At 35.3% G+C, this 23689-nt stretch overlaps 2 protein-coding genes and 1 pseudogene across 7 annotated transcripts in view; 2 read left to right on the top strand and 1 right to left on the bottom strand.

Annotated features, from left to right (window-relative positions):
- On the bottom strand, positions 1-23689 carry OCIAD1 (OCIA domain containing 1). 6 transcript variants are annotated; one of them, XM_020890135.2, is made up of 9 exons: positions 23572-23689; positions 21950-22012; positions 21448-21528; positions 16894-16947; positions 9685-9732; positions 8780-8915; positions 7710-7885; positions 3669-3821; positions 1-520 (listed from the first exon to the last, which is right to left on the bottom strand). In XM_020890135.2, exons 2-9 carry the CDS (start codon positions 22005-22007, stop codon positions 483-485), a joined length of 744 nt encoding a protein of 247 aa, XP_020745794.1. In that variant the 5' UTR covers positions 22008-22012; positions 23572-23689; the 3' UTR covers positions 1-482. The 6 variants fall into 6 exon arrangements, with proteins under 6 accessions (XP_020745794.1, XP_020745790.1, XP_020745789.1 ...); XM_020890131.2 differs by lacking the exon at positions 23572-23689 and adding an exon at positions 23350-23515; XM_020890130.2 differs by lacking the exon at positions 23572-23689 and adding an exon at positions 23185-23266.
- On the top strand, positions 514-2930 carry LOC110135203 (small ribosomal subunit protein eS27-like; annotated as a pseudogene).
- Positions 23210-23689, top strand: part of FRYL (FRY like transcription coactivator) — a 297672-nt gene continuing 297192 nt past the window's right edge. Inside the window, exon 1 of the mRNA XM_070458031.1 lies at positions 23210-23297. The gene's annotated coding sequence lies outside the window, so the exon portion shown is untranslated. The remainder of the gene's footprint in view (positions 23298-23689) is intronic.

Raw genomic sequence — 23689 nt, 5'->3', positions numbered from 1 at the left:
TACACGTTCCTTTATATTTTATTTACCATAAACACTAAGAGAATACAGCAAACACTGGAGAAAGGCGTTTAAATAATTTTGATGTAAAGTTTAACACTCAAAATTATGCTTGCTCCCCCCCACCCCAATTCAACATGCAGATATCATTTATTTCCAGATGCAGTGATTGTAGAGCATTACATTCTCTTGAAAGTTTTATAACAGAGTTTCCTTGCCCTGTAACTTAAAACAATTTCACAAACTATGTATAATCATGGTATAATACCATCATTCAAAGAGTTCCCCAAATGACTACATTCACACAATATTAAAGTCTGAGTTTTTAAAACATCATCTTAATAAGCCAAACCACAAAAACCCAGGTTCTAGTTTTAAATGTGTTTATGAAGACTGCTGCTGAGCTCAAAGCATGCAGATGTTCATGACCACCTAGATGAAGCTGGATACTTAAACTCCTTCAGTAGGTCCAATGATGCAATTTTTCACTCATCCCAAGTATCTCCATATTTGTTTACTTTGACTAGGAAAAAAGCACAAATAATTGATGATTCCAAATAGTAATAAGTGAAAGGAACTATTTTATGTTTGCTATTATTATGACTTAAATTATGTTTCTCATTTGAATAAATGCACAAGAGAGTCAAATTATAATTATAAAAAGGGGCTGGCTAGACTTTTGTGAACTGGAGGTTGGACATAAATATGGCATCAAGACCTTTACATATGTATCTGATGTCTAAAACAACCTGATAAAGTATATATAATCCCCATTCTAAGGAAAACAGATTAGTAACTTGCCCAAGGTACAAACCTAATAAAATAGGTAGAACTGAAATGTGAACACAGGTCTATTTAGGTCCAAAGCCTGGGTACCTTTACAACTTTACCATCTAAAGTAAGCATAGTATATACATTGCAGGATGTACAATAGTTACCAGTAAAAGAAAAATAAAACAATAATGAACATTTGAATGCTGTTTTTCACAGAAATCTCAGATTTGATTAATTTAATCTCTCTCAGGAGATTAATACAAGGAGGAAATGCTTTCCAATATTTTTGCATTTTATGCGAAATTACATTTTGAAACATGTTCTTTATCTTCTCTACTCTTACTTTTTAGCCTCTTCTACACAGCCATCATCTGTGAATTATAACTCTTCAGAAGACCCAAGTATTCATTAACAATGTAAAGAAGCAGTTATATAAGGGGATTCCCTTCCCCAAGACTTTTTCAGTGAAGTCTTCAAAGTCAAAATTACTTCATTATTATACTAGGACACTGTTTTGCTTTTCCCCCTTGCTCTTCTTTCCTTATGTGTAGAAGGCAGTTTTCACAGAGCTACATGATGTGTGGGAACATCACTGCTGATAGTTAACTGAAAATATGCTTAGATGTTTAAAACTTCTGCCATAATTTCTAACTAGCTAAAGTAACAACGAATATAATCCACATAAACAAAAGCTGAGAATTTTTAAATGACACTTTCTGACCTAGTGAATCCACACTGTACTGTTAAATTTCTGTCTAGGTTCTACAACAGAAATCACAAACTGTTTAGTAACTTTTTTCTTTAAATTACATACAGCGCAAAAAAAAAAAAAAAGCTTTCTTTTTACAAAGAAAAACAGTTCACATCACTGTATCATGAAACAGAACTTCAAAACTATTCACAGTCAAAAGCACAAATGTCCAAATCCAGCAAATATCACTCATCTACCCTGGTATCTTTTCTTAGTTTTTAGTACTAGAAGGCCCAACCAAAACACAACATTTCTGACATATCAAATGATGGCACTATGCTATGCAGACATACAGTAGAGCAGATTACAAAAATGAGAATAATACTACCGCCTGCCCTCATGGAGCTTACAGTCTAAATTCTCAAATTAATTAGAAGATCAGCGTACCAGTGAATCTTCACATATCACAGAGTAATAACTACTAAATACATAAGGATTATGTTAAAAATTTTTATGACAAACATTAACAAGTATTGCTGATTACAAATCTATTTTAAAGCTGTAAAGAACATCAATAATATGACAGAGGTGGATCACTTATAAAATAGAATTCTAAATGAAACAATTATTACCAATTAGAAATAAAACTAGCTCTAAAGGATAATCATAATAAAAAATACTAATGATTTTTTAAGTATTTTTGCATTCTCTATGGAGTATTCTCATGAGAGTACAAAGGACTTTTTTGTTCCTTCAATTTTTAAAGTAGTAAATAGAAAACCTTGAAATGACGATACATCCTCTAAAATTCCTCAAGAAAGATATTACAAAATTTTATACTGAAACAGCTACAAAGCCCTATTCAAAATGCTCTCTTGTTACTGGCAAATCTTTGTGGAGTCAGAAAATCTACTCTGGGTTATGCGCAGCTGCTCCAAAAAGTCTTAAATCATGATTTAAAAAATCTGTATGTACTTTCAGGCGGTGACGACCTCCTCACAATAACATGCCTCTAGCAGAGGATCTTCCTCATCCCTCTCCAGAAGAGAAGAGGAAGCACAAGAAAAAGCGCCTGGTGAGAGCCCCAATTCCTATTTCATGGATGTAAAATGCCCAGGATGCTATAAAATCACCACCGTCTTTAGCCACACACAAACAGTAGTTTTGTGTGTTGGCTGCCCTACTGTCCTCTGCCAGCCTACAGGGGGAAAAGCAAGGCTTACAGAAGGATGCTCTTACAGAAGGATGCTCCATCTGACAGACGGAAGCAGCACTAAATCTCCCTGTATCAAGATGAATGCGGGCTGATTCATGTCAATGTATGGCAAAAACCACTACAATATTGTAAAGTAATTAGCCTCCAACTAATAAAAATAAATGGGGGGAAAAAAAAGATGAATGGGAATCCATCCCAATAAACGAATTTCAGATATTAAAAAAAAAAAAAATTAATTATAGAGTGAAGTACTGTTACGGGGCTTCCCTGGCAGCTCAATGGTAAAGAATTCACCTGCTAATTTAAGAGATATGGGTTCAGTTCCTGGGTCAGGAAGATCCACTGGAGGAGGAAATGGCAACGCACTCCAGTGTTCTTCCTGGGAGCTACAGTCCATGGGGTTGCAAAGAGTCAAACACAACTGAGCAACTACGCACAAAGCAGGGGTGAAAGTCAAACTCCCTCTTTGGAAACACAACTGAGCAACTACGCACAAAGCAGGGGTGAAAGTCAAACTCCCTCTTTGGAAACGCTCTAAAAGCTAGCTTGCAAGCATGTAACTCTTTCAACATCACAGACATACAAAACCATCATTTTATTACTCAATCAGGATTCTGTGATTCTGCCAAAAGTGGCATTATCAATCTAATCTGGTTTTATGCAATAGATACATCATTTTAAAGAATGGTATCAATTCCCAAAGTGGCTTCTCATAAGGGAAAACAATCAAATGTCTGCATAATTTCTACATTAAAAATTTAGTCTTACTGTTTTAAGTTACACTATTTGGACTTCATTATTTTCTAACATAAAATGGCTTTTGGAACACTTTAAAAAAGGAAGAACTGATAACTATTAAGTAGTTACCGTCTTAAAAAAATGTTATTTTGGTTAATTGCTTGAGGCATTAAATCACACGTTAGTATAATTAAACTAGTGCTGCAGTTTCCAATCCTAAAGAGTAAAGTGATTCAGACTAGACTATCATACCTTCTTTTTTTGGCATTCTTTCCTGCATAGGCCTGACTGAGGGGTCAGTCTTATGTGTTAAAGTAACTTCATATGACTCTCTGTTCTTATTCCTTAATTCCTCATATGTAATATTTTTTCTTTTAGGACTTTCTTCAATGTTGGGATCAGGTCCTAAAACAACAAACAGTTAATAAATGGTGATAAAAGGATTTTAATAAAATCCAAAGCAACTAAAGTTTACAAATGCTCCTTACCTACCAAAAAAGTAAAGTGAAGGATCAAATTATTACCAGCATTCCAAAGGTTCTGTATTTTCCCCAAGGTAATTATAAAATTAAAATCTACTTTCTCTTACACTTTCAAACTTTTATTTCTAAAATTAAAAATATATATTTTTAAACTACCCATGGCCAGAAGAATGGATACAATATATACCAGCACAATTCACTAATTAAACTGCCCGTGTTGCTCACTGGGAGGTTATTCATACAGTTTATATAATTAAAGAGAAATATATTCTACTAGCAACAACTGAACAAAACTAGACATGGTGTAGATTTAGTAGTATTTCCATAGTTAAATGTTACTGTATCCAGTCTATATATATACAAACAACTCCAGCAATTAAAAAAACTTATCTTTTCTTGTATTTCAATAATATTTGAAAATTGCTATTGAAAGGTATAAAACATAAGTCTTTAATCACAGGAAGCATCATTTTGATTCAGGTCTAATGGATACAATACTGAGGCAGAAAAAAGTAGCAACTTTTACCTGGGGAACCAGCATTTATTCTCTCTCTCTCTCTCCCAAAGAAAGTCAAAGTATGAAAACATTTTATCAAAGAGTCAAATACTGATATAAAAATAAGGAAATGGTTAGGTAACAGGACTAAATATTGAATATAGTTTATAAAATATACAGTCAGCAAGCAAAGCCAGATAATATTTTTTAAAAATTAATTAATGTTAACATAACATTCAGTGAACTACTTAACTTATAAAAATCTAATAAACCACTCCCAAAATAATATTTTTCAGAGGTTTTTAATGAGACACAGAAATTAGGTATATCATTTTAATAATATAACCATATGAATTAAAACAGTTGTTTTAAAGCAGTTTTTATAAATGGTACTATTTTGAAAGTCAATAGTAAGGTCCCAGTGAATACTCACATTTTTCAAAGCAACATAACATTTCATTGACTATATTCAACTACAATCTTTTACCATAAAGTATACTTGCACTGATACAAAGCAGAGGATTTAAATTTCTAATTAGTTCTAATATTATATACCATGGACAAAAACCAAATTTTTCTTGCTTAAAGAAAAATAGTATAGTGCATTTAAAAGCACCTTGCATTTCATTAGTAATAAGTTATTGAATTCATTTGATTTCACCATAAATGATATTTTTTTAATTCTGAAGGAGACAGCTTATACTAGATTAGTAGTTAGGAACCCTAGATTCTCATTCCCACTCTGACAACATTTAATGAATGTCCTTGGGCAAATCACTAGGCTTCTTTGAGTCTTGGTTTTCTCAATTGTGAAATATGGAAGTTTGAACTAGATGATCTTCACTAAAGTTCCTTCCAGGTCTAATACATTTTCTTATCAAAAGAAGAACATTTCATTGTTCTGAAATTCTGCAATGAATAATGAAAACATGAATCAGACAGAAAATTAGGGGTAATTTTTTTCACTTGTAAAAGCCAAATGAAAATATTTTGCATTGTGTAGGGAGCAAGACTTACAGTAAAGAGCTGGAAGGAACAGGAAAATGTAAAAAAGCACTGATTTAAATCTAACTGTAATAAACTACAATAAGTCTCTTAACAACTATGAAAGAATGCTTCCCACTCTGAGAGATTAATAACTTTCAATTCCTGGTAAGAGAAAGCAGAGGACAAAAAGGACTTAAACAAAAGGGGAGGATGTCTTGGTAAGGGAGGACTGCAGGAAAGCAAAGGCGGCCACTGTGGGCTCACGTGGGGAACTAAAGTGGCAACCGTGACTTGGGGGCGGGGGTGAGACAGCAGAGCAAGGATGGATGGATCGCTATGGGGGCGGGGGGGGGGGGGGGGGGGGGACGACACTTAAAACACATCAAAGTTTGGTCCCTGCTGTAGTCTGTGGGCAGATACCAAAGGGCATTTTGTCTGTTTTCACTGGCAAAGAAATTATGTAACATGGAATGAAATTTTCTAATGCAAATGCAAGGAAGGATGCAAGACGTAGCAAGGGAAGACTTGGTGCATGGCTAGAACAGAAGGGGAAGAGATTCGAATTTGGGAGACTGGAGAAATGGGAGACACTGTGAGACAGCTGACTCTGGAGATAAACTAATGACTTGAACCATTCTCTCCTATGCTGCTGACCTCTTTTCCTTTCTCACTAATCAGGTGTCGCATGTCCAGCCACTAAGGGGGGAGAAATGGTAACAATTAAAAAGACTTTCGAGCCTTCCTGATGATTCAGTACAGCACGTGGGTTTGATCCCTGGTCAGGGAACTAAAATTCCACATGTCGCACAGTGCAGTCAAAAAAATAAGACTTAAGAATCTCTTCAGTTATCTTAACTCTTTAACTTCACTTTCTCCTGTCTCTTTTGCAAAGTTAATACTCACCCTCCCCACCCCCACCACTGACTCTTGCTCTAAACAGCCACATACAGCAAATGGCTATTTTATATCCTGACCAACCTAGAACCCTTTCGGCACCATCTGGAATCTTACTTGATCTATAATCAACACCTCTCTTTCCACTCTATACTTTCCCTCCTTTTAACCTATTCATACATAGAGAATAAAATCTCTTTCTGTCTGAAAAGAAATGAAGGCCCAAATGTCCCTTTAACCTTGTTTGCTCTCCACAGGTACTGGCTTATTCTATTTATTTCAAAGCACGTGTTTTCAAATACTCTATGAGGTCCACAATCCCTTCTCCAAACCCTTGCGAGTCAAAAATGCTTCAAAAATCAGAGTTTTAGATTTTAGAAAAAACATTACCGTATATATCCCTTATTACTTAATGTCCATTGAAGTAGTGATGAATAAGCAAACACAACATTCCTAAAACAAAATCTAGAAAAAATATTAAGATAAATAAAGATGATCAATATAGCTCTATCCAGCTAAAATAAGTTTGAGTTCAGGTCAGATTTTTATCACTAATTATTTAAAAATCTTGTTCTTTTAAAAAAGTTTTGGATTTTAGGTAAGAAATTACAAACTTACACTTTGTTTCCAATTCATCTTTCATGGCAAATTAGACTGAAGAAAAAGGAAGCAAACTAGCTAACATTTGTGACAGTCTATTATTAATACTTTTCAGGCATTACCTCTCATTAGTTCATTTCATTCCCAAATTTCTTTAAGACAGGTATTATCATCTCAATTCAAGAGATCAAGAAACTGAAGGCACTACAAATTACTTGTCTAAAGACACATAGTTAGCAAATGTCAATCACAATTCACATGCAGGCCTTAATCCAAAGCTGATGGTGTTTCACTCACATCACATGATCTTCAAAGCTAATATTCACACAAACTTCACAAAGCACTTTCACATGGATTTTCTCACCTGACAACAGTTCTGTAAAGCAGGTAATTTTTTTCACATTACAAAGAAGCTAAGAGAGCCTTTAAGACCACAGTAATAAATGAAACCTTTTAAAGACTCTCTCAAGCACCATTTATCATTTCGTCTTTGCTATTTCACTAAACATGGTATTTTCAATTAATGGAGCAAATTAATAATTTATTCTTATTTTTCTATATATTTCAGCAGATTGAGAGAGTTTTTCAGGGCAAACAGCCAGCTCTTACTCATCTTTACTTCCATACCTAGCAGAGTACCTGATACCTACTGGACCTCAAAAAGTGTTGAATGAATGAAGAATGAATTCAAATGAACAGATGAGCAAACAAACATGCTGAGTTTAGGCTGATGGTGGAATACAGAGGTGATATCCAGCAAAAAAGGTCATCAAATAAAGTTTATACATACGTTGGACCATAAAAGCTGAAATTCATTTCAAGAGAAGTTTCTACCTTGGGCAATATGATCAGTAATACCAGTTGGAGTAGATTCATTCAAAGAAGCACTGAATGGAATTGGCTCATAATGAGGAAGCATCTCTTTTTCTAAGTTGTCTGCTGCTGGAGATGTTGCAAAAGATGAATGACCACTCACATTTGAGTCATATTTTGACCTCTGAGAATAGTGCCTATAAAATAAAATCATATTGTATAAAGAAACATGGGTTACTGTCTATGCCTTATTTAAAGAAGTGTGTTAAGATACAAAAACTTAAGTCATTTTCTAAAGGAATCATATAATTTTAGTATAGTTATTTAAAACAGTAAAATAAAGTCTGTTTCTGCCACAAAAACAAAAATATGTTCTGATCCACTTATACAACTAAAAAATTGTCACTCTTAATATAGAGAAGAGAAAATATATATCTGATTTTCTATTATTAGGCTTCAGAGATCCTTTTAATGTGTTTAAAGTTCTTGGAAAGAATAAAGTACTTCAGATCAGAAAATATGTCCATTTCTCACATTAACTGGGAAGTTACTTCCACAGGGAGTAGTCCATATAAACACCATTTTGCTGAAGCTAATATAAATAACAGTAGCTCTCACGGGGTTTCTGTCACTTACCATTTGTGACAGGACAATTTATCTACCGAATCTACTTAATTACTTTATTATTTATCTACCTCTCAAGACAGACAGATTCACTTATCTACACTTACACAATTTTCCTACAATTTTAAACAACAGAAGGATTAAAAAGTTGACATCTGTCAAGAGATGAGACTGATAATATTTGGCAATTAAGAAAATAAGAGTATAGTAACCAAACTAGTTTGCCAAATTAAAATCTCTCATTCTCAGACATGAACTCCCAATAGGATGCAACTCTTTATTTTAAACCAAAGTAAACAAATCTTGTTTTACTTTTAAAAATAAAATTAGCTTTAGCTTGCCACAAAATGGCAAGTTTCCAGTGGTCCTTCAGTGAGGCAATGTTTCATGCACTCAACTACGTCAGTATCTAGTGACAGGTTTTTTTGGCTAAAATGAAAGCCTTTATAAAGATCTGAATGGCCTACCCAGTTGGTGAAGATCGTCGTGCCTGTCCTGATCGTAAAGCTTCTCCGAGAGGGGAATTCTCAAGGTTCTTGAACTTCTCCTGGCAAGTTTTCACATAAGAAAGCTTTCCAGCAAAGTATCCCATGATGCAAGCAACTTATTTGTAAAAATAAACAAAAAGTGTAACTCAATGTGCCTCTTTATAGACAAAAATCTTTTCTAAAAGAACACTTCAAAAAAATGTAGTTCTAAATATGTCTCTGGTGTGGAAAAACTGGGATTTCCTGAAATACTGGTAAAAGTATAACACTGAGTTGCACTCAAGAGTTCACAGAAAGATTCAGTGGATATAAATCAAGTAAGTTAAAAACGATGTGAAACAAATCCCTTAAAATAATAAATTATGAAATGCTACTTAAGCATGGCTACTGTTGTATCTTTCTGATACAGAAGACAGAACACCCTGTCAGATTCATATAAAGCTTCAGACACTCTTTTAGGGCAATTTACTATTTTTTTACTAATCATATCATAAAATGTAAAGAAGCTATACTTATAAATGCTGTTATGTTTATTTACTACTTGCAAATCAGGGTTTTTAAAAAATTACACTTAATTTTCAAATACTCTCTGATTAATCAGACTAGCTAAACTTTCTTTCCTCATAGACTAAACATTATATCTTTACAAAATTTAAAACTGATGGTTTTAGACATTATAAAACAGAGAAAAATGCCTCTTTCAACTAACCCATGGTTTTGAATGCTAACAATAAAATGCCCAAGTAGTTCATTTAAAACTTAAACACAATGATTTATCAAAACAAATAACCAAATAACTGTTATTAGTAAGACAGAACATTTGTAAAAGCTATTTATTTTACTTAGGCGAAAAAGCTAAGAGAATGAGTATTGTTCATACTTACATATAAGTTTAGGAATGGAACCATATTTGGGATGACTTGAAAGGATTCCTAAAGATAAAACAGTAAATGTTTCTGAGCAACACTGTTACATTTACATAATTAAGATTTTTTAAATTTTTTTATTGCAAGGAGAGGAGTTTATGCTAAGAGTATAAGAATGGTACAGAAATTATGGTCAAAAATACAAAGAAAATAATTCTGCTTGTCATATACTTCTGCTGGTCTTCTTTCATGTGAGACAAAAGTAGTTTTAAGTTTAGCAGTGCAGTATAAAACAAGATATATCTATTTCTTAGTGGCTTTGAGCAACCCACAAAGACATAAGGAAAAATTATCTCATTAGCACTGATTCAAATGAATTCTTTTTAATGGCTGAGTAATATTCCATGGTGTATATGTACCACAGCTTCCTCATCCATTTGTCTGCTGATGGGCATCTAGGTTGCTTCCATGTCCTGCCTATTATAAACAGTGCTGCGATGAACATTGGGGTGCACGTGTCTCTTTCAGAAATTAGTACAGACTACCTCTATATATTACCTGAAAGCATCAGCTCTTTCCAGAATACCAAAACAGCCTGAAGCTATTCAAAAAAGAATTCAACATCAAGAGAAATATGAAGAAATCAAAAGATTCTAACCTATTAGAATGGATGAATTCGGCAAGATCACTTGATACAAGCTCACTATACAAAAATACACAAAAACAAAAAACACACATCTCTATGTATCAGGAGCAAACAAACAAACAAAAAAATTTAAAAAGGATATTACTACAGCACCAAAAACCATCAAAGACCCAAAAACAAATCTAATAAAAAATAAGAAAGATTCTGAAAACTACAAAATTTTCTGAGGGAAATGAAAGCTAAGTAAATGGAGAAACACACCATGTTCATGAATTCAAAGATTAAATACTATAAAGATGGTAGTTCCTCATAAACATCTATAAATTCAACGCAATCCCAATTAAAAGCAAAGAAAGTTTTTTCCCCAAACTGAAAAGTTTATTCTAATATTCATGTGGGAACACAAAGGGTCAAGAAAAACCGAGGCAGTATTAAAGAACACCACAACAGAGAACTAGCTATCACTAGATATCAAGATCTATGATAAAGCTATACTAATTAAGATAATGTGTTGTAAGTACAAGAACACATAAACTGATCAAATTCAGAAAAATCCAGAAACAGACCCACACATATAGTCACTTGATTTATAACAGAGGCAACAACACTGCGTTGCAGTGAACAAAGACTAGTCTTCAAAATCTAGTGCTGGGCCAACCACAAATCCGTACGGGGGAAACATGTACCTTGATCCTACCTCATATAATGTTCAAAAGTAATTTGAGATGACTTGAAAATAAAAGTATGAAAGACAAAACACAGGGAATTCCCTAGTATCCCAGTGGTTAAGGCTCTGGGCTTTCACTGCCAAGGGCCTGAGTTCAATCCCTGGTCAGTGAACTAAGAAGTATGACAATATAAATACAATAAAGCTTACAGAAAAAGCACAAGAGACTCTTCATGTCCTTATACCAGATAAATATCCTGAAGAGACCACAGAAAGCCTTTCTTATAAGATGACATCTGATAAACACACACGAAATCAACTTCATTAACCATGAGGGAGATGCAAATTAAAACTACAATGCAATCACTATCATGTTCACTAACAACAGCTAAAATTCAAAAGATACAATAGTAGCATGTGTTGGTGATAATGACACCAACAAATTAATAAACTGGTAGTAGGAGTGTAAATTGGTCTAAACAGTTTGGGAAGTTTAGAAAGTATCCACTAAAACTGTACCTGGACATAATCTATGACCAAGCAAAACGTCTACAAAGAGACATGAAGTTCATGGCAGAACCATTTGTAATGTCAAAACTGGAAACTACACAATCATCAATGTACAAAAGGATGGGCAGACTGCCATGATATATTCACACAGCAAAAAACTATATGCAATGAATATATATATAACTTACAACTACATGCAACAATGTGAATGAATCCAGTGACATGCTGGTAAACAAGCTTTCCAATTAAAAGGCTCTGATTTGTAACGTTAGTTGATTTCTGTGGTGTAAATACTTGCCCTATGACCAATTTCAAGCTACCAATGCTTTAAAAATTGGTTTGCCAAGTTCCTAAAATTTTTAACAATTAGCCCTCTGGAGCTGGTACAAGCCAGTTTTGGCATACTACTGGATGAATCTCACAATGTTGAAAGAAGGTACACAAAAGACTGTATCATGTATATGTAATTTTGCCATTTAATTTTTTATCAAATGAACTAATGAGAAAAGGGAGGACTGTAACAATATCTACATTTACACAAAAACACTGTTTCTTTATTCTGTCACCAAATAGCTATAGACCACTTATAACATACAGGCACTACATTCTAGGAAGTGGGAATGTAACAGTAAAGAGACACTCTCTTTAACCTCACAGAGCTTTTAATCTACAGAGCAAATGAAGACACAGAATATAGTGTAATGGTTGCTATTCATCCACTCAAATACAGACACAGATTAGAGATAACTGCAGGTTCAGTTCCAGACCACTGTAATAAAGCAAATCACATAAATTTACTGATTTCTCACTGGATATTAAAATTCATGTTTACAATATGTTGTAGTCTATTAAACGTGCAATAGTATTATGTCTAAAAAACAATGTACATACCTTAATTTAAAAAAATACTTTGTGCTTAAAAATGCTAGTCATCATCTGAGCCTTCAGCAAGCTATAATCTTTGTTAACAGTAACACCAAAGAGCACTGATTACAGATCACCATGACAAATATAATGAAAAAGTTTGAATTACTGCAAGAATTACCAAAATATGACACAGAGACACAGACATGAACAGCTAGTTTCAGAAAAATGATATTGATAAGACTTGCTCTATGCAGCTTGTCACAAATTTTGAATTTGTAAAAAAACAAAAGTATCTGTGAAGCACAATAAAATTAATTATTCTGGTATTTTAGTGTCTACTGCATGCACTATGCCCCCTGTCAGTTGCCAAAAAACAAGTCCATATTCTAAAGGGAAGTAGCAAGAATGGAGACAAATACAATTACTGAAACTAATGCAATATTCTTACCAACAAATGGTGCATGAATTACAATGGGAGTGCAGATGAAAGTAGAGAGCTTACAGAAATACTTAAGAGCTGGACTACACGAGAAGGAAATGGCAACCCACTCCAGTACTCTTGCCTGGAAAATCCCATGGACGGAGGAGCCTGTCAGGCTACTGTCCATGTGGTCGCAAAGAGTTGGACACGACTGAGAAGCTTTCATTATTATATAATGTTCTTCTCTGTATCCACCAATTTTTTTGCTCTGATGTCTATTTTATCTGACATTTATATAGTGAATTCTGTGTATTATTGATTAATGTTTACATGATATACCTTTGCCTATTCTTTTATTTTCAGCCTCCTTATATTGTTATATTCAAAATAACTTGCCTGTAGATTGAAAAAAAAAAAGAGCTGGACTACAGAATGGACATTTGTTGGACAAAGCAGGTAAACAACAGAAGTGAAAAATGTCTGAATGCTGGCTAGAGAGTGATGCCATTCAGACTCAGGGGGAATGGAGGAATTAATCTGTGGAGAAGTGAATTCAGTTTGGGACTGAACTTGAGTTCAATTTGAGAAGCCTGTAGAAGGGCCATTCATGTGGAGATGTGCAGAACATGGTTCTGGAGCAAATTACCTAGTCTCGAGATAATTATGAGGACTTAGAGCAATAAATGGTCACTAAACTTCCCATCATTGCTGGATAGTACATGGACTAAAAATTCAAAGACAGAGTAAAACTCTTAAGAACACAGTGAAGGAAAAAACCCACACTAAGAATGTAAGCACCAAGAGGTTGTGGGTTTTTGTCTTCAATGCTAAATACCCAAAACAGTATATACTGCCTATCAGACATTCAAAAAACATGAAAAAATGGAGAAGCTGCAATACGAGAAAAACCAGAAGAATGTGCTATAACTGAAGCCAAGAGACGAGAACATTTTAAGAAGGACTGGTTAAAGTTGTGTAATGGTCATGAAGAAAATCTGTCTATCAAATTCAAGCAACAAAAAGGTTGTACTGGTACGTTTTAGTACATGTCAGATTATATACATAATCTATGACATATACTGCAGTAGGTCAAAAGAAAAAATAAAGTGCTCATTCATGAAGTCTGGCTTCAAATTCAAGATAACTAGGAGCAGCTGTAAAAGGATAAAAAAGATTTTTTCTTTTTTATGTTCTGAAGTTAGAAATGATCTAAGCATATTTAAAGGTTTTGATTTAAAAGAATGAATAGAGCAGGAGCAGCTAAGACTATGTAGAGTATGACAAACTGGATAAAAATCATACATGTGGATAAAATCACACACAAAATGTTAGGCATTTTGATTAAATGCAAAATGTTTTGCTGGATTCGAATTCCTTTTCTAAAGTCTCTCAATATTTTTTTTGAGACTGATTTTTCATTAGAATACCTCACCCTCCAAAAACAAGATCCCAATACAATTTCAACAATAAAAGCCCTGAATTCTGGGAGATAATTATATGGGTGACATATCACTCAATATTCTTTTCTGTATCTTTTACTCAAAGTATCAAAATCCCAACAACAAAACTCTGACAAAGGTATAAAGATGACGTGACATGCTCAATAGAAAATGTTCTTCTACAAATTAGGTTAAGTCAATTTTGACAACTCATCCTTTTTAAAAAATTGATTATTAAATCCCACTGAAAAGCTTCAAGCCCAGTCACTATGAAAAATTATAGAGAAAGATGTTGAAGATGGTTGTTGCTCATGGTATGACTTCTGCAAATGAAATCAGATGCATAAATCACCATTAATTTCAAGTCAAATAATCACCAAACAGTAACCAGAAGTCCAAGATGATTTTGGCTGCAAAAATAATCTGTCATTTCAGTACTAGATCCTAAGATTCTCAGTGGTAACTATGTAAGAACCATCCTATGAAGAAGTGTGTTCAACTACAAAAAGGGAATTTGTCTGTGGTTTGGTTATACGTATAATTAGCTACAAGGCATTCCCAAAGAGGCAAAAACCCAGCATTGGTGTCATTTAAGGTCTAAGTGAGTAGGTGCAATCTCATCCTCCCAACCTTTACCTCTTGTGCCTTACCTTCAAGCTGTCCAAAGTCTCCTATTCTATGAAAGCACAAAAGTTCCAAAATTTTGCTTTCTTTGTAATCTTTTCAAAATTACCATTTCTCTTGGTTCCATCTTAGCTATACATTTTCATTCTTCCCTGCAAGACTTTGCCACTCTAGCCATGTCAGTCTCCTGACTGTCCCCCTCAACTGTCGTGGTTATCTTATCATTCTGATAACCAGGTCCCTCCTTCCTGAGATTCTCCTACATCTCCTTTAATCTAAATCCTACCCATCTTCAAAACCTTCATTACAGTAGCCCTACAAAGATCTTTCTTCTTTGAAAACCTATAGCTCTTGGGAGTCTCTACCACAAAACTTAGAAGCTTATTTAATATTTAATTATATTCTCTATTTGCTTTGACTTTGTATTCACAAAGTCGTATTGACGACTTTGTATTCACTTTGTTTTCCTTACATGAACCACCAGCTGTTACTAATTTTTCTTTTCTATAACCCACCCCACCCCATGTCTAGCTCCAATCATTAGTTAAATGACAGAACTCAAATAAAATGGGTAGTATAATAATAGACACTATAATTTCTCCATTGCTCAGTTTTTCCTTAAAATTAATGAGACTAAAATGTCGGCTTCACTTTATAGAAACAACCCTCGTCTATAAAACAAATCTGAAAGACAAGTAAATGCATCTTGATTCATTTGCTTTTTTTTTTTTTTTATATGAGTTTTTAAGTGTATATGGGTATGTATAAGCACATACAGCAGGGAACTGAATAACTGCATAAGTGAGAACGTGCCAATTATCGGAAGAGGTGATTAGCACCAGTCAGCACACACAGAACCAGGCAGGGGGCGATTCAACATGGCTCTGAACTGAGATTAATCAAAGGTCTCACTATATGAACTCTGGTCTCCTTCTGTGAGTTCTTTCTGATATTGTTGTTTAGTTGCTAAGTCATGTTTATTTGCTAAGTCCTGCTCTTTCAATACCCCATGGACTGTAGCCCGCCAGGCTCCTCTGTCAGTGGGGTTTCCTAGGCAAGAATACTGGAGTGGGTTGCCATTTCCTTCTCATTTGCTTTTTAAAAATTCCTGTCTAGCAGGTTCTTTGGAAATTCTTGAAATAAAAACAAAATTTTACCTCAAAAATTCCTCCCATTTCCCTTCAAAACTACTTTTCCCAACTAGTTGTGTCACTACTACTAAGTATTTCATACTGTTAATATGAAAAGGCTATATGTGCCTATCATAGTAACATTTTAGAAGGAGCTTGTTGACTATCCTTTTCTGGAACACCTTCTAATTCCAAGAAGACAGGTCACAAAATAAATGTAATGAATATTTCTACTGCTTATACACTAAATTTAAAGATGTACAGACTGATACATTTAATACCTAACTTAAACACAACTATTCTTTCCAAGTAGCATATTTTACTGTGTAATTCAAAATTTTCATTTATTTTGCTAATAGCTAACAGAATATCTATGTATTTTCTTTTTGCTCTGGTTTTTGAGAGATTGCCAACTTCACTATTTAAACCAACAGAATCTGGACAAGGAAGAACCTCCACTACCCCAGTATAAGACAAAGCTGGTTTAGGAAGCTAGGTAGAGAATTCAGTCTTTTAACCAGTACACAAGATTCAGCAGGAGCCTTAACTCAGACTCTTGATTCAGGAGGCCTGGGATGGGGCCTGTGAATATGCATTTCTAACAAGCTCCTAGGTGATGAGTTATGTGGACTGTCTACCTAAACCAGGTTTATTTCTCTACCTCCCTGTAAACCACCACTGGCTTTTAATTACTTTCTTGTTCTTATAGTGTTAATACACTACAGTGCAGGAGGACATCAAATTCTCAAATTTGAATTTTGAATCTGGATTCATGGCAATATATCCCTTCTAATGTAGAAATTTTTAATGATAATTTTTAATATGATACATTACCATATGTCCCTTATCTAAAGATGAGAAAAACAGAACATAAAAACATGATATCCAAAGTGCTAAACAAATTCAAAGTTTAAAATATTTACCTTTACTAATCAATCCTTGAGTAATCAACATACTTGTTGCAGCCAAAGGTACAGCTGTAGGGGGAAAAAGAATTTGTCAACATCAATAAAAGGAAAAGATTTTGTCTGAGTTCATTAGGATAAATAGATGTCTATCAGTAAAACCAGCGCAATTAAGATCCTCAAAAGAGGTTTCTCCACTTTTAAAAGCTGTGCTGTATATGCTCAGGGAAACATAAAAAGCACTTTAAATTTAAGAAAATATGACAGATTATTAGACAACATAATTTCAGAACCACCCAAAATTTAGGCTCTAAAAAAGCCATTCACTAGTATCATCAATTAAAACAACACAGTAATAGTGACCAAAAGTTACCTCTGAAGTTGAAGGGGGAAAAAAATTAATGATGAGGTAGGCAAGACATATATTACAAACTGCAAAATTCCACATACCATGTTAAGTGCTTTCAGCACATTATCTCATTTAATTTTTACCACATCTTTATAAGCTAGATATTACTATTACCCTTTTAAAGATAAGAAAACTGAAGCTTAGAGACATTAAGTAATTTGTTCAAGATCATACAGCCACTTTCAATGGCAGATTCCAGATTCCAATGAATTCTGATACCAGATATCAAGTTTTTAAGTTCTGTATTACAGAGTGAACCAATACACAAGATACATTACTTGCCCAAAATCATATGGTGATTGGTACAAGTAGAAAGCGTATATTTTAAATACCAATGCTTTCTCTTAAACCAGGGAATTCTGTAAAACTAAATGAAAGTATGACTGACATACATATGCCTATTCATGTCGAGTGAAAAATCCCAAACTCTCATCATCTCAAAGGGGCTCATGGTTCATGAAACCAGTCTTCTCTACCCAAACTGCCCAAAAGGATTTCAATGTTAAGTCTGTATCTCTTTTCCAGTTAGGTAATGTGCAGGAGAAATTTAACACGGCAGCCCCGAGACTGCTTTCCTTACAGAGGCCTGCTTTCAAGGTTGGTCCTTCCCTTGTATCTGGGAGGATGACAGGTAAACTTTACCTGGATGATAAGTGGCTCACTATGCCCCAACTACTTACACAAATACTGTTCAGTTCATACCAAACACCTCCTTTCCTTCAGGGAGTCTGGAATTTTGTTACCTGCTAGACTGAGGGGGTCTATGTGACCAGATCCCAATAAAAACTGTGGGTGCTAAGTCTCTGATGTGTTACTACAACATGCAACTGGAGAAAATTTAGTACATTCTGTGTGTGTCTCTACTTGGAGAGGACTCTTAGAAGCTCTGTCTCTGAATTTCACTGACTCCTTAACCTTTGCTGATTTTCCTTTGTATCCCTTCTGCTGGAAACTATTTTACATTGAAATAGCTACACATGACTGCTGCATTGGAGACTGAAGTTCCTGAGTAGGGGTTGGGTAATGGTCTGTAGTCACATGGTAAAGGTAAATACTTTAGGTATTGTCCGCCACACAGTCTTTGCCCCAATTACTAATTTTAAAGCAAAAGCACTGAGACAATATATAAACAAACGAACACACCTATGTTCTAATAAACCTTTATGAATGCAAAAATAGGAATTCCAGGTAAATTTCATGTGTAATGAAAAATTCTTTTGGTTTTTTTCAACTATTCAAAAATGTGAAAGTCAGCCTTAGCTTATAGCCATACGAAAACAGATTTGGCCCTTGGGCTATAGCTTGCTCAACTATGGTCTAGAATACACATGGGCAATTTAAGAACCAAAGTCAATAAGCATTTGAATTACTAAAATATACATGATTAAAATTCATAATGCTGGAATAGGGCATTAGCTTGGCCATCAGACACAATCTGCAGAAACTCTAAGGCTTAAATCCTTGCTTTATTACTTACTAATGGACTTTACCTCTGCTGGAAAAATGATCTAATGTTAGTTGGTTAAAATGCCTTCATATATTATTTAAGGTTTTTCAAAGGATACTCCTTTAAAATTACAGCATCAGTACAATTTGCAATCACTTTTCTCCTTCAGCTTGGTTCAAGAATTGTAACTTGAAGCACTAAAGCATCATTAAGGATAAAAGGCAATGAGTTAGTTGGCCATCTCTACAAAAGACAATTTCGCCATTTTGTTTTCTTCTTAGGCCAAGATGGCACAATGTAAAGAGCAACAGTCTGGTTAACGAAATTCTAGTACTAGTTCTGCCATTCACTGTATCTTTCCATAAATCTCCTAACTTCTTTTCATACTAAAAAGGGTAACTGAGTAGAACTAACGTCTCTTCCCAACTCATTCATTCTGTTACAGAAAAAGAGAATGGAAAATTAAAAGAGACTTCAGAGATTATCTAGTCTTCATTCTAGTCAGAGTAAAGAATAAGTCATTTGCTCAAAGCAACCCAGATGGTTTGTGGTAGAATTTAGATCAAAGCCCAAGTCATCTAACTCCCAGGTCAGTGGTCTTTTCCCACTGCACTTGACTCCCACTAGAGAGTCAACTAAATGTTTCTTTAGGCAAATCAGTAACACTGCTGACCAAATGCTATTTTGTATCACAACCATGATCTCAATCATATTCAACACAAGAACCCCTAAAATTCCTTTAACTCTTCTCTTACGCTAGCAAAATATTTCTCTAAACTCATAATCGTTTTCAATTGAAACTTTCCATTCATCACAACAGCACTGACAGCCATTCAATAAAACAGCTTAACACATAATAAGTTAAACTGAATTAATTTCCTTAACAATCCCATAAGATAGATTATTATCCCCACTTAACAGAGAAGGAAACTAGGGCATACAGAGATCAGGAACTTCTCCAAAATCTCACAGCTAATGTATGTTGGAGCTGTAACTTGAATCCAGTCAGTCAGGTTTCAGAGTCTATGCGCTCTTACATAAATCATATACTGTTTTATTTGAAAACCAATACAGATGTATGAAACGTCATTCACAAAACCTATAAAAGATGCATGAAACAAATATGAATTCATACACTTTCTCAGCAGTTGCAGAGATTGAGAACTGCTGTAATGTATCACACACATTAAACTAACCCTAGCATGTAGATTGTTACATCACCTGCATGTTTGTGCAGATGTAACTTAGTTGTACACCTTCTTGTCCTTCTAACCCATTTTGCACACTGCTAACTAATGTTCCTTTAAATAAATAGCATATCACCCCCTTGGCCCAAGAACTCACAGGTATGTGCTAAGTTGCTTCAATCATGTCTGACTCTTTGCAATCCTATGGACTGTAGCCCACCAGGCTCCTCTGTTCATGGGACTCTCCAGGCAAGAATACTGGAGTGGGTCGTCATGTCCTCCTCCAGGGGATCTTCCCAACCCAGAAATTGAACCTGCGTCTCCTAGGTCTCCTGCATTGGCAAGCAGGTTCTTTATCACTAGCACCTCCTGGGAAGCCCCCAAGAAGATATAATAGGTAATAAAGCAAACCTTTAACTCCTTGGTATTATATTTATTTTCCACCCCTAAGTAAAGACCTCTGCTCCAATCCCTTCAGACTCAAGGCTCCAGACGAGATCCAGCTATTAGAGAATTTGCCTTTGTTCACTATTTTGTTCATTTAAATGCTCCCCCACCATTCTTCATTTACCTGAAGTTCTACTGGTTGTTAAGTCTCATTTGTTTAATAAAGCCTTTTATAGCTAAATCAATTCCAACTAATTTATCTTTTAATCCTATTGCAGTTATGCATTTAATCTTTCTCAAGGTGTCTCCAGGTAGTTTTGTCTCAAGTACATCATAAAACTACTTCAGGACAAAGACTATCTCATAAAACATATTCCAAGTATAGTACCTTACACACTATATGCACAAATACCAGGCTGACTGATGAAAATATACATCCTTTTTAATTATTTGTTCCCCCCTCCTTTTCTAAAATCTCACCTTGTTTTTATTTTTTGCTAGAATTACCTTATCTGAAAGGACTGCAGTGACCTCTTGAAGAAGCAACATGGTTATACTCAAAGGAAAATTATGTTTTGTGTTGCTTTCCCCATTCTCTGTACTTAAAATCTTCATGTATAAAATCTCTAGTCAGAAATCAAAAGCTGTAGTGTAATAACACATCAATAAAACAGAAACTAACCAATTTTTATCCTACAGCGGTTAAAAATTTAAGGGGTAGAATCATGAACTAGTTTCAGAGGGACAGGGCTTCAAGTCCAGACACCACTGCTTACCAGCTGTGGAACACCAGATAGTATCATAACCCATGTATACTCAATAAATGCTATTACTATTGTCAATAAAAATACTTCATGATCTTGAAAAAAGAAATTATTACTTTAAAATGCATACAATTCTGATCATTTCATGATGTATGCAAAGGTCAAATGACTATGGAGTACACTTGAAACTAACATCAAACAGGAACTATATTTCAATTTTAAATGCTTAAATAAAATGTGTACAACTTTATTTCCTTAACCAACTTCTTTTAGCAATAACCATACCAAAGTAAAAAAGCTGCCCATTCTTTCTATGCAAAGTCATTATAATTTCAAGTATTAAAGATCAAATTTTGTTGATCAGAAAATTTAACTTACATCTGAACCAGAAGCTTTCATCATTGCACTCTGCAAAGACTCTTCTTTCTTCCTCCGTTGGAATGTAATCAGCCCCTATGTCTTTTTACCAAGGAAAATCAGTAAAACGTTAAAACACCCATGAAGAAAAACTAAGTCTAAAAAACTACCTTAGTCTAAACATTAACATAATTAAAAAAATAATAAAGTAATGGAATAAGTGGATTGTAAACTTTTAACAAACTTTGACTTCAAATATAAAGTTAGTGCCAGTATTCTACCAGCTATGTAGTCAAGATTGGCTTCAAAATGGGCTGGGTCTAGTGCAAGATTAAAATTTGGGACTCTCTGTTCAAATGATTAGGAATTTAACGATGCCAAGAGTAGACCATTAATGAGTCCATGTGCAACGCAAAGGTCACGTAGTCATGAAGCCAGCCCAGTGGCTACAGTTATTCAAGGCAATGAAAATTTCTCTACATAAAAAGTGCTTTTAATTAGAAATAATTTAACTGATAGTTACGGGGAATTGGTCTTGGAACTTCCGCATTTGGCTCTCGAAAATCAGCCCTCCCATTCATCTTTCCTGCATCAAAAACATTTATGAAAAGAATTAGAAATCACTGCAACTGGCCAAAATAAATCAAGATATAACACAGTAAAATTACTAGTCGATATTGCAACCAGCCAACAAATATTTACAAAACACAACTACATCTAGAGTACTTGAAAAGTTGCCTTAAAAAGTCACAAACCTAGTAACTATTTTAGAATGATTCATTAGGTCCTGTAATTGAAGAATAGATGAATACAATTACTTATCAGCTGGTTATATTAAGATACAAAAGGCTATCGATGTTTAAAAAAGACATTTTTCCTTCTGAGACTGGTATATTTCACATTATCCTGTGTTAGCATCCTCTCCGAAACATATGCCCAACGATTAAGATAATTCACCAAAATAGAGAAGGAAATCCCAAATCATTTCTGGGCTTACATTTTTTAAAAAATGAAATAATCACCAGGAAAGATACAATCTCTGATACAAAGCAGTACTTTAAAAAAAAAAAAAACTGAAATAACAAGGACGTCATTTTGTTCTCCCTGTGGTGGGAAGCTAACAGCACATTCTGTATCCTCTTTCCTCCCTCCCCAAATGGAGACCTAGAAAAATAAACGAGATACACAAAACGCATAGCATTTCAAGAACATACATTTTATTATTATTTTTAACCCATGCCTCCGGATTTAAGAGATCAGCAGATTACACAGCTACGTACTGTACACAGTGTTCACATAGGATTCTTTATTCTCATCTTAAAAACAATTTAAATGAAAACGGGAAACTTCACTTGCGAAGAGGAGAGCAACTGGGACCCTTCCATAATTCACTTATTCAGTAAATTGTCACTGAGGGCCTTCTATTAATTCATGCCAACCTCCTGACTAGGGAAAAAGAGTAAATCAATGCACGGATGGATGGAGATTCCTTAATAAACTACGTAATTCCTAAAACAACCGCAAAAGAAAAAACCGAAATCCTCTTCTCACAACAGCATCCTACCTAGAAAGAGATTGTCAGGTTTGACAAAACCCCTTTTCACAAAATCATTTTAATCTCTTGCTCCCAAAGAATAGAACCACCACCGTCGATTCCTGCGCCCCATCCCCCACCCACTGCGTCTCCCACCTCCAACACCTACACACATCCGTCACCACCAATTTCTCCCATACACACCCCCAGACACGCTCCCTCACCAGCCCTGGTCAGCGGCACCCAGGAGCCCGAGGCCCAAAGCGCGATCGGCCCACCCTCGCAGGCGGGAAAAATGGCGGAAGGCGCAGGGGAGCGGCCAGCCGCACAGAAATGGGTGAGTGGGTAGGTGGGGGGCGGAACAGGGCTTTCTGCGTCATTTCACCCACCTCCCGACGACGGCGGCGGCGGGCGGTGGCGCGCCGAGCCCGATCGACCAGGGACAGAAGGCCCGGAGGGGACTCGAGTGTGGTGGAGGGGGGAGGGGAAGGCGGGAGGCGGGCGGGACCGCAGCGGGGTTGGGGGTGGGGAGCGGTCAACGACACGACCGCCAAGAAGTCAGCCAGATACGGACTCAAGATGACCGCGACCCGGAAGCAGTGGTGACCTACGGAAGGAAATGACGTCAAGACCTCCCTGCGGAGTCTGAAGGCGAGCAGCCTCAGAAAGAACGCGAACTCCTGCGTCTGTCTGCGTAGTCCGCCTTCGCTCGTACTTGCAGCGTTCCCC

This window comes from Odocoileus virginianus, chromosome 29, assembly GCF_023699985.2.
Source record: "Odocoileus virginianus isolate 20LAN1187 ecotype Illinois chromosome 29, Ovbor_1.2, whole genome shotgun sequence".
NCBI classification, from domain to species: Eukaryota; Metazoa; Chordata; class Mammalia; order Artiodactyla; family Cervidae; genus Odocoileus; species Odocoileus virginianus.
This window is presented reverse-complemented; position numbering and strand designations above follow the sequence as displayed.